This window comes from Saccoglossus kowalevskii, chromosome 8, assembly GCF_978046115.1.
Source record: "Saccoglossus kowalevskii chromosome 8, keSacKowa6.1, whole genome shotgun sequence".
Lineage (NCBI taxonomy): Eukaryota > Metazoa > Hemichordata > Enteropneusta > Harrimaniidae > Saccoglossus > Saccoglossus kowalevskii.
In genome coordinates, this window is record NC_140648.1 from 3,957,068 (window position 1) to 3,971,134 (window position 14,067).

The following is a 14,067-nucleotide window of genomic DNA, read 5'->3' on the forward strand; positions in this document are numbered from 1 at the left end:
CTACTCCCAGCATGCTTTTCGCGCGGATCAGCTGATCAGAACGAGCACGAATCTGTTTTTCCCTAGGAATGCATGTATGTTGGACCGGGAAGTAAAGCCTACGAAACAAACAATGCTGAAACCCAAAGCGTTGACCCAGGTGTTGAGCCAAGCTAATACGGGCGGCGTTCAGAGTACACTGTAAGTACCGGTAATACAATAATTGAATACAATTATTTAAAATTTTTTTGTCTTGGCACAGTCACTCACTCACTGTTGTACTCACACTCTCCCCAAACACTACGAGTACATTGTGTAGTATTATAGTTACTAGGGCACAGATCTAGAAGCAGTACCTACACACGAGTTGGTGACGTCATAAAATACATGACCTTCAATCGGGGTCGTTTCCTCGGTATATACGAATTGGTATATACAAATTACAATAAAGATACTTAAGACATTACACATAAGGTAAAACAAATCACGTGACAATATAATGATAATAACGGTAATAAATCCTACTAGCTTAACAGTTGAAGAGAACGCTCATATAGTCAGTCGGGTGACGCCGAGGGTCACGAACTGTGTTGCAAAATGGCCGTGTGGTTGAAACTGGGTCATGGCGTGACGCGTGAGGAAGACATCATTAAACACTCAAAATCACAATAAAACGGGGAAGTGGTTGCATATTACGGCGTAGCTAACATGGGAAATAAAAAAACGCCCAATACAAACGACATGGGTTCGAATCACACTAGATACACACTCACCAGAACCGAAGCAATCAGAAACCAGCAATCGTTTTGGCTTTTCCGTTCAACTCATCGGAACACTGGAGTAGTTAGAAAAATGAACACCACTTAACGACCAACGTCGTGGCGTGGTACACAAGCGTGCCATCAAAATAAAACAAAATTAGCTTGAAAAGACAGTGGGTTCGAGTCCCGCTCAGAGCTACCGTAAAAACGTAAATCAAATAAACTGAAATCTCTCAAACCGTAAACAAGTAAACAAAGAACGTCGCAAAAAAATAATAAACCTCACAAAACTCCACCATACAAAACTGAATGAATAAATAATAAAATAACTAACGTCTTAAACTGGACGACGCGCAATTTGTTCAACAGTTTCCAGATTGTGACAAGAGATAAACAAGACCCAAGTCAAGGTAAGTTTTGTTAAAGTGTCGATGGCGTTCCCTATATTACGAAAACAATTCAGGCAACAGACGAATATCTTCTGTGGTGTTGTTGAATTTATACCGTGTCTGCGGAATTGTTGATTGAGGGTTCGAAGCCAGCAGTTAACATTTTGTTAGAAAGTTTCACAATTAAATCAAATATCCAATGATACCAGTATATTTATTTCATTATTTTAACAACTTGCAATGGTGGAAGTTGGTCAAACACGAGTTCTTACACCTAAATAAGTATCAAATATTTGTCGACACATTTATTCTCTCAACCTTGTAGAGGTGGAAATTAATTAAACAACAGGTATTTACTCACAAATATAATGGTCAATATTTGTCCATACATTCATTCTGTCAATTTAAGAACTTGTAATTGTTGGAATTAATCAAATGAGAGTTGTCTACACCAAAATAAGTTTCAAATACTTGTCCATACATTTATTCTCTCAATTTAACAACTTGTAATGGTGTAAAATAATTAAACGAGAGTTGTCTACACCAAAATAAGTCTAAAATATTTGTCTGCACATTTATTCTCTCAATTTAACAACTTGTAATGGTGTAAAATAATTAAACGAGAGCTGTCTACACCAAAATAAGTCTAAAATATTTGTCCGCATATTTATTCTCTCAATTTAACAACTTGTAATGGTGTAAAATAATTAAACGAGAGCTGTCTACACCAAAATAAGTCTAAAATATTTGTCCATACATTTATTCTCTCAATTTAACAACTTGTAATGGTGTAAAATAATTAAACGAGAGTTGTCTACACCAAAATAAGTCTAAAATATTTGTCCGCACATTTATTCTCTCAATTTAACAACTTGTAATGGTGTAAAATAATTAAACGAGAGCTGTCTACACCAAAATAAGTCTAAACTATTTGTCCGCACATTTATTCTCTCAATTTAACAACTTGTAATTGTGGGAATTAATCAAACGAGAGCTGTCTACATCAAAATAAGTCTAAAATATTTGTCCATACATTTATTCTCTCAATTTAACAACTTGGAATGGTGTAAAATAATTAAACGAGAGCTGTCTACACCAAAATAAGTCTAAAATATTTGTCCGCACATTCATTTTCTCAATTTAACAACATGTAATTGTGGGAATTAATCAAACGAGAGATGTCTACACAAAAATAAGTCTAAAATATTTGTCCGCACATTTATTCTTTCAATTTAACAACCTGTAATTGTGGGAATTAATCAAACGTGAGTTGTTTACATCAAACTAAGTATTTAATATTTGTTGAGACATTTATTCTCTCAATTTAACAACTTGTAATGGTGTAAAATAATTAAACGAGAGTTGTCTACACCAAAATTAATCTCAAATATTTGTCCACACATTTATTGTCACAATTTAACCACTTGTTAATAGTGGGAATTACTTAAATGCGACTTGTTTTATAATCAGTTGACATCAATGCAACTTACCCGCAGACAGTGCACAACAGAGTATCATTATTGAGCAATTATAAACAAAAACGTGTCTTGGCATTAGGGTTAGGGTCGGGTCAGGTATGGGCAACGGAATTATTAACAGGAATGTGTCTTGACATTAGGGTTAGGGTCGAGTCAGGTATGGGCAACGCAAATGGCAAACACCCAATTGGCAAGATGTACACTAACGGGTTATGGCATGCATATAGTAAAAACACAAGTAAAAACACAAAATTGGCAATTTTTTGGACAATTGTAACTCAATAATAGAAATATGTTGTATTTCTATATATATACACACTATATAGTCTTATCAAATGCAAACACATCCAGTCAATCCAATGTGGTCTTGTGGGTCAGTTCTCTGCATAGTGATCAGGAGGACCTGGGTTCAATTCCCTTGCCTGCCCATCTTTTTCTCGCAAACGCCATTTGGCAATAAAGCTAAATATGACAACAAATTATTTAATTTGCATGACTACCCACATAGCTCAGTTGATTTGTACTATGTCAGCAATGTGAGCGATCGCTGGTTCGAATCCAGTATGTTTAGATTTTTGAATGCTAGTGAAGACAGTGCTCCTATGAATAGGACTTAAATCCTAACTCCTGTGTGAAGACACTCGTGGTACAGAGGACAAGACAGTGCGCTGGGAACTCAAAGATCGCAAGTTCGAATCACGGATTGGACACTCCTACAAAAGACATGAAAGACGTTAAAAACATAAACAGCGGATTCAAAAACTCAAGTCAAACAGAACACAAGAATACTACCCCACATGGAAGCCAGTCGAAGTCGTCGAAGAACGAACACAGTCGAAGAACGAACACAGTTGACAGCTGTAGGTCACGTGCAACAACAGACACGAGGAGCATGGCTGCTCTCCAAATGGGTCCCTTCTTTTGTATTGACCCCCTAAGGATTGCTAATCCCCCTTTCTAACTCTTCCCCCAAAAATAATATATCGCCCCTTTTAAAATGTATTGACCCACAAATTAATGAATATTCATGAGCACAGAAACTGCTACGTCATGAATAAATTAGCATAATTTAAAAAAAATTTGCATAAAGTGTAGGTACTCCTTCTGGAGCTCTGCCGTTACTAGTATACTGAATGCTATGCCCCCGTGAAGACGTGAGGGTCGAGTCAGACAGTCAAAGCACGTGTATTTTGTTAATTTCCTTGGTATATTAAAGTGCCTGTGCAATGCTCACCCACACACTCTACCATTTTAGATCTGTGTCCCACTGAAATTATTATTTATTAATTATTGATTTTTTTGCTGAAAATGATTACTCGTATCCAAGTAAATTTGAGATATTTCCCGTGCTGTAGCCACGCCCACCTATCCTGAAACGGTCGACTGTTTCCGCATTTCCGACTCTTGCCGAAAGTGCGCCACCAAATATGAGAGGAAGCCATACCCCTGGGCCGTACTTTTATATCACTGTGTCATTCAACATACTTTTAAACGATATACATTTTTTGATTGGCGTTCCTTTTTTTTTGTCTATTTTATTTTATTTTTGAGAGAGCGAATTTTTAGTTGTTTCCACAACAAACATTTATGATGGTTAAACATTGTGTTGTGGGTGATTGCAGTAATGCGTATAGTCATAGTGTAAGTACTTAAATTTCCAATCAATCCGAAGGTGCAAAATCGGTGGACGAAAGTCGTGAAAATAATGAGAAAAGTTGGGGTGGACTTCCTCCTTACAGCATCATATGTAGTGTTCACTTCACCTCAGATTTTTTTTTTCGAAAAACTGTCCTCGTCCATGACAAAACAACTAGGTTTTAACGAGAAACGCCGACAACTTAAACCTGGCACAATACAAAAAGTTTTCAAAATAATGGATTTCTGACCAGCCCATGATCACTGAGGCAGATATCAGAAGGGAGAGAGAGGTCGGGTAAGTGTTTCAAATGATTTGATTTTTTTTTTTGCGATCCTGATTATCGCTTTATAGAGACCACCCGTGTTATGTAAAAGGTAGCAGTAATTTTGATAATGACACGAAAACGAAGCGTCGGACAAACAGGAAATTACGCAGCCCTCAGGTTGTTTTCATTTTCGCAGGCTAAAAGTGTCTGAATTGTTCGGTGATTGGTGTTGAATGTCGAATTCACACCTTTGTTGCCTTTACTTGCAGTTTGATCTGCGTAATAATTTATGGAATAAGAATCCGGGGTTGGGCTGTCAATGTGTTTCCAACAAGTATTTTTTTGATATGATGTCATAATTATGAAAATCACGCTAAATCCACTCTGAATTTTTCTGTATGCGAATCGCTCTCAATTATTTTTGTTATCCAATTAAACGCCCCATTCACGCACTTGTCCCCGTCACGACTCGACGCGTTCACACATTACAAATTTATTTTCACTCAGCAGTCATTTATTTAGTAGCTGTGTTTTGTCATTTCTCTTTTTAATTATTTCTCTATTTTATTGATAACTATAATTTAATGTTTAGAATGTCAAAATATATTCTTTTTTGACTCCCATGTGCGAAGCACAAAATGGGAGTCTTTGCAGTTAGTGTGTCTGTATGTGTGTATGTGTGTGTGTATGTGTGTCCGACTGTTCCACTGCTATCTCAAGAACCATACATCGGTTTTTGATGAAACTTGGTGCATAGATGCTCTGGGCCAATGCGCAGATTTGATTAGGTTTTGGTAAAAATCCATGCTCGTTAATTACCTAATTTGCATGATAATTAGCTAATTTTTAGCTGTTCTATGACTGTTCCACTGATATCTAAAGAACCACTCATTGGATTTTGATGAAACTTGGTACATAGATGCTCTGAACATATGCGCAGATTTGATTAATTTTTGGTAAAAATCCGTGCATATTAATTACCTAATTTACATGATAATTAGCTATTTTTTAGTGGTTCCATGACTGTTCCTCTGATATCTAAACAACCACTCATTGGATTTTGATGAAACTTGGTACATAGATGCTCTGAACTAATGCTAGGTTTTGATTAGTTTTTGGTAATAATCCGTGGATACTAATTACCTAATTTGCATAATGATTAGTCAATTTTCGGTTTTTCCACTGATATCTCAAGTACTAATCATCACATTTCAAATGAAACTTGGTACATAGATGTCATACGACACTGCACAGACCTGATAGTTTTTATGGTAATATCAGTACATATTAATTACCTAATTTGCATAATTAATTAATTTTCAGCATTTGATATAAGTAGTTAGCATTACATTTCAATGAAACTTGGTACTTACATACTCAAGGACTATGCAGAGATTGATTGTTTTCGATAAATATTTGTGCATATTAATCACCTAATTTGCATAATTAGTTAATTTTCAGCTTTTCCATGGGTATCTCAAGTACTAATCATCGCATTTCAATGAAACTTGGTACATAGATCCTTTAGGACTATGCAGAGACCTGATTAGTTTTAGGGTAAATAATTGTGCATATTAATTACCTAATTTGCATAATTAATTTTCAGCTTTTCTACTGATATCTAAAGTACTAATCATTTACATTTCAATGAATCTAGAATTATGCAGACCCAATTAGTTTCCGGTAAATATTTGTGCATATTAATCACCTAATTTGCATAATTAACCAACTTTCACACTGATATCTCAGGTACTATACATCACATATCAATGAATGTACATGGATGCTGTAGGACAATAGACAGACCTGAATAATTGTGGGTTACAATCTGTACATATTAATTACCTAATTTGCATAATTAACCAATTTTAAGCTTTCACACTGATATCTAAAGTACCGTAAAAACTCCAAAATTTCGACCGGTTTTAAATAATTGGCGTTAGAAATGTGACATGTTTTTAGAGTCGTGGCCGAGTTGTAACTCAAAATCTAAACAAAGTCATCAATCAGTGAGTATTATGACAAGCAAAACAAAACATCAAGACGCGCAGAAGAGGTCAGCACAAAACTAATAGGTCAAAAGACAAAGCTGTCTCGCACTACCTAGGAAAACTTGCGAATGTTCGAAGTACAGGTACCCATTGGACAAAAGATACATGGAAGTTTAGCAAACTATCTCCCCGACCCAGTGCAATGTATCCGGTTAGAATCAAAGCTCACGTGTCCCTTATTTGAGGGACCAAATTCTGCCGTAAATTCGCCCTTGGATTAAAAAATAAAATGGGATTTAAGAAAATAAAATGGGACTTTTAAGGTGTATTTTGGCGTCATTTTTCGGACATTTCAATCAATCCTGCCGGCTAAAATAGAGTCTAAGTTTTACCGTAGTCATTGACGTCTGTCTATTCAAGAGTACACGTGTATGATTTTTATCGTGACTAGCGTGAGCGGGTAAGCTTCCTTTCGAGAATGAGCTGTTATCACTGTGAACAATGTTAAATTATTCTTCAGATGACCAGTTTATTTTTTAAAAACAACTAATTTTTTTATTTAAAAAAAAATCATGCCGTTTTCGCATCAAAATCCAAGCCAAAATATCGTACTACAACATCAATCTCTTCGCATTGCGTTCAATAACATTAACATATTTAAATAAGCTATGGTAATTTGAACACGTTGGCATCATCCAGCTTTTTGATTGGTTAATTAGCGATTTGACCTATTTGACCTAAGAGAACATGGCGGATATCCTACAGCATCAAACGTTTATACGAGACCGGAATCATTCGCTTACGATGAAACTTAGTTGACTTTTATTTGTATTTCATAACCATTCAACAAATTTATTTTGTGTACATTATTATAATCACTACTGAGTACAGTAATAATCAACAATTCAGAAACGCAGCATGCCGAGATTTTTGTGTTCGTTTTTATTTGAAACTTCGTTTATTTAGAATATATTTTCGTTACCAATAAAATAAAAATCTCTCAGTCAATCAGAAACCCGGATGCATGCCTTCGAGGAAGGTCCCGTTTGAACGCTCACATCGGGTTTTTTTTCGTTTGGGGGAAAACTAAAACTGGTCGCAATTTTCGAATAAGAATGAGTCGGCAATTTTTAGTGGAGTCGAAAATTTGGAGGTAAATAAAACACCGAAACCCGGCAAATAAATAGCCAATCGAATTTTTAGAGGGGTCGAAATTTTGGAGTTTTCACGGTACTAATTATTCCATTTCAATGAAACTTAGTACAAAGATGCTCTAGGACAATGTACAAACCTAATTAGTTTGGGGTAAAAATCTGTTCATATTAATTCCCTAATAAGCATAATAATTCATAATTTTTTGGTTCTAATCACATTTCAATTAAACTTGGAGACATAGATTTTCTGTTACATTGCGCAGACCTCATTAGTTTTACACTCAAATCTGGTCATATTAATTTTCTGATTTGCATAATTAGTTTTCAGCTAAGTAATTTCGAATTATATTTAATGTGTCTCCAATACTCTCGGCACATGGGAGTTCTTTCTAAGCTTTCTTTGATTTTATTTTAATTTTGAATGTGTTTTTTTACTCAGCCGATCGATGAAATAAAACAATGTAGTGACCTGTCTAGTAACCTGCTAAATAACAAGACGATTCAGGCGTCCAATTTGATTTTGTCCAATGCCGGAGTCCAGCGACAGTGTACAAACGTGCGCCGGTGACTGTAACGACCACGGTGACTAGCTACACCAGAATGGACATATTTCGCATCTGACTCAACCCTATGCAACAAACTTGATACTATGTGTTCATTATGATCCATTCTTCCTCGATGAACAAGTACATAAGTGGCAATTTAGTCAAAGACGAGAAAACAACGCAAGAAATTCGCCTTATTTATATGTATCGGCAATACAAGCTACCCAGCAACTTCCCCTTCTGACGTCACAGGGGGAATTTCTGTATGCAAATGAGAAGCTAATGAGCCTCGTTTTAAAATGCACAAAAACAAAGTTGCCGTAGACTGAGTTTAAAACTCATTTTTTCACTTAAAAAATATAATTTATGCTTAGAAACATAAAAATTTATAATATTTATGTATCAATGAATAATTTTGGGTGTGAAAATAGCAGCCATTTCACAGGCACTTTAAGGTAAAAGCCATGAATGAAAATACAGAATTTATTTATTTTGCAATAATTTGTGCTTCAGGGCAATATAAGGATTTTGACTTTAAAAAGTCATGGTCACCAACTTTATTTTCCAAAAAATTATTGATGTATTTTAATTGATAGTTGCCATTTTGGCACTGTTATAACATTTTACCATAGGTTCCTATGGTGGGAATATTATGCCACATCATAAATTGTAGGCTGGTGAACAAATTATATATTGTTAATGATGGGGTACTTTTTGTTTTTGAATTATTTCAAAAATCTGTGTTTTAAAAAGTTTTGAAAAATGCAATTTTTCTTTAAGTGTAATATATTGATTTTTGAAAAACACAAGGACAAATTTCTCAAACATTTCACTATATCGCACAAAGAAATTTATTATACTAGTATTTTATTGTGTCGTTGGACTCTTGCATTGTGGGCTGTGTATTTTCCTGTGGTACAATGAAATAAATGCTTTGTAGTTAATAATTGTAATAATACTATTATCATACATCTTTCATCATATGACCATAAATTTCAGTGTGTCATGTTTTTGTATTGCACTGGGGATCTGCATCTTATCATAACAGAAAATGTGAATTCCCAATACAGAACGGTTAGGCAGTGTTTCCAGGATGGCAGACATTTTGAAGCTGACTTTTCATGGCCCCCTCGTGTGATCATGTTAGGAAAAGCTGTATTTAACCTTAGTTATATTGAATCATTTGATTGTGTGCGCCAATTAGCTGGATCCATCAATCGGAGTTCCTGTAACAATAACTTGCATCAATTTAAACCAATAGATTTTGCCCTCTTTTTTTCATGTCATAGCTTAACTTAGAACAACATGCGACTTCACATTTGATTTTCCATGGAAACGTACCAGAGCATGTGCTGTTGTTTTTGTCTACATGGAATATTTGTTTGCATTAGGAATCTGCCAATGTATAAAGGCCAAATAAGTGAACCTTGGTTGCCTAAGATGACCTTCATTACGTGTCTGTCAATGCTCCCATTGTACTGTCTTCATGCATATCTCAGAGTACAGAACAGTGGGGCAATCCTGTCAAGCCTGTGTGGGTGCGAAGACAGACAGACAGACAGACAGACAGACAGACAGACAGACATGGTGGTTATTATGGATATGACAATGACATCATTGCACACAGCTCGTTGATTTGCTTGTTGAATTCAACTGCCATTGAAATTTATAAATAGTTATAACAAATAGGGGAATGGGTCGCAGTAGTACCCTCAGAAGATTGTATTCATTTAATATATATTTTTATATTTTTTATTAGACGCATAAAATCCTTAGGAAAGGATAAAACGGGTCTTACAGAAAGAAATTAAAAAAAAAACTACAATCTAAAAAATAAAACAAAAAATAAAAACTTTTCTAAAAAAAATAAAACAAGTCAAAAACAATAAAGACAATTTGCAGCCAATTTTTCATTTCTATAGAAGCTTTTTGGTAATGGCTGCAACCTGCTCGTCTCTGTGTCAATCAGACAATTCATGCGTAACTTAGATCCCATGATTAGTAGACCTGAATAAAAATTAATCCAATTTGTTTCAGGTCTATCTTTAATGTACTGTCTGTGCTAAGTGTTAATTGTCTCGTCTTTAATTGGACAGGCTGCTGAACGGTGAGGGCTCACTTCTGGCCTATTCAGGTTATGGTGATAAGGATGCCAGAGTAACTGCAGCTATTGCAAGTAATATATGGTCAGCGTATGAAAGAAATGGTAAAATGGCATTCAATGAAGACAGTTTGAATTTTGTGCTCATGGACTGTGAGGTAAAGTAACTACATTTTGCATCCATTCGTTTGTTGCTGACTTATTTCATTGGCATGATTGAGACACAGCTCCTATAGTTATATTGATACAGAAAGTAATAATAAGTCTTTATTGAAGGTGTATCCTAAAAATGGACATAGATCTAAGTACAATAAAGCATGGTATAGTTCCAGGAACTACTGTGTCACAAAGTGCTATCAGAGATCAGTAGGACACCATGAAATTACATGTCAAATGGTATTGGTGAGAATGCTACCTCTTATGACATTGACAACACTGAGGGACTTACTAGCGTCTACATTTACTAGTCTAGAGTTCTGTGAAGTCTATGCAGTACGCCGCCTCAAAACATCCACTATAACATGTGCCTTATTTTGACCATAGACACCATTTGACCATGCACTTCTAAAACAGCAAATAAGGTATCTACTAAATGAGTGTATGTTACAGTAGTATACTACCTTTACTATATATTTCTGAAAAATATTGATAATTGACTAAACAGATTGGTATTTGGTGAAAAAAAAATATGTAGTATTAGACATAATTGTGACTAAAACTTGGTTCACCCGTAGTGGAAGCCTAGCTGTGTAAATGTTTGATTCTACATTTATAAGCTGAAAAAATTAAATATTCCGATGAGAATGTGATTCAAGTGGAGTAAACTGTAGAAAGTAATCGTAGATTTGCTGCCACAATTTGATCGGTGGCTATTTTGTTTTAAAGGATGCAGTTCTGGGTTCATCTATCTGCCTGGATCATTCAAACTTCACATGTACGGTACATCAGACATATGCATATGTTTCAGGATCCAAATCACGTTTGCCAAATGTATCAAAATCACACATTTTCAGCATTTTCACAGCTTCTTTCTGTCGTGCATGAATGAATTCTGTTTAAACTTGGTACATGCATTAAACATACTGGGACCTTAATGCACTTCATTTTGTTGTTTCTCAGATTGGGTTAAAATGGCAGATTGGTGGCCATTTTGTTCTTCACATATAGATTAGACATCCTATCAGACACACATGCATTTTTATCACCATCAAATCCAAAATGGCTGACTGGTAGTTATCTTGTTTAATCAATCGCTGTTCGATGGAACCAAACATCTCATACAATCTTGGGCAAATCAACTTTAACTTCACACATACATCACACACAAGGACATGCATCTTGCACTGGACTTTCAATGACAATGACTTGTTTTTTTAATTGAGAATGTAGACACTCCAGTATTGTTACTCAAAATGTTTTCAATAAGTCTTACCTGTGAGAAGTTACCTCATTACAGTTGTACTATGGATTTTCAGAAATCATTGTGCATGCATATACTTAACTGTTTGAAATTGGAATGTTTTTGAACACAATACATTTCTGCTTTTCAATATACACAATTTTAGGGCCTGTATTTCTATTTAAAGTTTCCAAATTTCATCAATCATTATTTTGTAATAAAATAGCTTAAAAGATTTAATCTCTCTGTAAAAGCAGCAGCATTGTTACTTCAACTACTGACTGACTTTGAAAACCATCAATGTGGATAGCGCTCTCTATCAATATCTTGTGCTATTTATTTGCTTCAACAGTTGACAACAAATGTATTTAAATGAGAATATTTAAATTGATATGTTGACAAATTTAATTATTTATATTATAATTTGCAGCTTATAATTCTTTTGTAATATGACTTATTTACAGGAGGGTAAAGTGGCCATTACAAAAGTTGCCAATTTATTGTTGTGTATCTATGCTAAGCAGTCTGTTGGTTTTGGTATGTTGAAAGCAAAGGTAAGCAGCATTGTCATGTGCAGTGAAATATGGGAATTGTTATTGTATATATTGAATTCCATTCCTGATGATTACGTGTGTAAGTGAAACCAAGGCACATTGATTCTTTTTATTTGCATTTTATTTTGATAAAAGTATGCCCTCTATGGCAAAACATGGAAAACATAACATTTTGTAGCAGTGAACATCTCACTATTAAATCATCACACTGCGAAAATGGATAGCAGTGAAATCAGTAATAAATTTATTTTTCCTTAAATTGTATATTAGTTACTTACAACATATAACAGCACGTATTCCCATTATAGCATAGGTGTTTGAATATAATTTGCAAGGTATATGAAAATTGTATTGTATTGTTTTGTCCATGTCAATGGCATCCCAGACCAAACAAAAAAATACCAAATCATCTGAATGTTTTTTTGAAAATTTATATGGTGCATGTAATAATAATACTTTGAGCAAAGGTACTGTTGTGTTGAACTCATTTTGAAGCAATCGTACATCAGCCTGAATTGTACTTTTATGAAATACCTTGGCCATCATTAATCTAAAAGCTGTCAACCAGTTGCTTGGAATACTCGCCTCCATTTACCAATAGACAAATTTTGAGTCCCACTGTTAAGCTTGGAAACTGCTCTGGTGTAAAAACCTTTCACATAAACATTCAATTGCTCATCAGAAAGCCAGGAATTTAGGAACAAATTATGCAAGCTAGGAATTATCCCCCATTCATGCACTGTAACTTGAAAATTGATTCCCAACTTTCAGTGAATATTGGGTTCATTTCATATAAAGAGTGCACTATGGGGAAAGTGGGTGGGACGGACGAGGATTTTATGGGGGGGGGTCGTGGCTAAAAGCAAAAATCCTAAATCTGCATAAGGTAAAAGAATTGGGGAAAATGTGAATAACAAAATTATCATCAGGTACACATGAATAGTTTATTTGCCAAATTTCGAGTTGGTATTCAATATCCAAGTAACCAGTTTCTATTAAAACCCTTATTTTAGCCTCTACCTGTAATGTTGCCATTTCATAGCTAGGTAAACCCACCAACATGGTCAACACCCACTCCGGTTAGGTTTCTATACGTGATGCATTTACAGTTTCTTCTTTCTCATTCACAGGCAAAGGCACTAGCAGATTATTTGGAAGAACCACTCAAACAGGTTGCAGCATCATGACAATCGTAGACAGTCACCAAACATTCTGGTTTTAGAAATGGAACTTCCAATTTCTGTTCACCGGAGCCGGGTGGTCTACCAGTACTACCAGTGTAAACCAAAAATTCACCCCTTATATTCGTTATTGCTTTAATAGAAACCACATTCCACTAGCAGCTACACTTCTAATACAGTTTTTCATTAGAAATATTTTTGGCAACAGGTCCATACTGAGTTTCATGCATATAAAAATTCATTAAAATTGGTCTGCATATCCATGGTACAGATTATTTTTTTAAATCTGTAGGGAAGAGATAAGAGTTCAAACAGGTTTTATTGTTACTGGTGACCACCATAAAGAATGGGATGGCAATATTGCAGTACAAGACACTGTTTTGCTAATATGCCTATTTTGTTACCAAAACTGTCTTGTAGTCGGAGTAAATACAGCTTGTAATACAAGAAGTATTACCTCAATTACAAAATTTCGTCATGTACATCTTTTTACTACTTTCTCCAACATTGTTTGTCTTGTAGTGGACGAACTATTCAATGTTGTAACGCAAACACAAACAATATTTTAGATACTTACTGTTACTATTAATTTGGGTTCTGTCTGGAGACAATATATGGTATCATACGTATG

General features: G+C 35.0%; 1 protein-coding gene across 1 annotated transcript; it reads left to right on the top strand.

Moving 5' to 3' along the window:
* The first annotated feature begins 18 nt into the window (after positions 1-18).
* On the top strand, positions 19-13,699 carry LOC102807085 (ragulator complex protein LAMTOR2). Its single transcript, XM_085502037.1, has 4 exons — positions 19-180; positions 10,298-10,460; positions 12,166-12,255; positions 13,386-13,699. The coding sequence occupies exons 1-4, from the start codon at positions 77-79 to the stop codon at positions 13,440-13,442; spliced, it is 414 nt and encodes a 137-aa protein (XP_085358163.1). The 5' UTR covers positions 19-76; the 3' UTR covers positions 13,443-13,699.
* Positions 13,700-14,067: the final 368 nt, after the last annotated feature.

Coding starts and splice junctions, on each gene's coding strand:
- LOC102807085 (XM_085502037.1), top strand. CDS start 77: ATGTTGGACCGGGAAGTAAAGCCTACGAAACAAACAATGCTGAAACCC. Junction 10,461..12,165: donor TTGTGCTCATGGACTGTGAG/GTAAAGTAACTA, acceptor ACTTATTTACAG/GAGGGTAAAGTGGCCATTAC. Junction 12,256..13,385: donor TTGGTATGTTGAAAGCAAAG/GTAAGCAGCATT, acceptor TCTCATTCACAG/GCAAAGGCACTAGCAGATTA.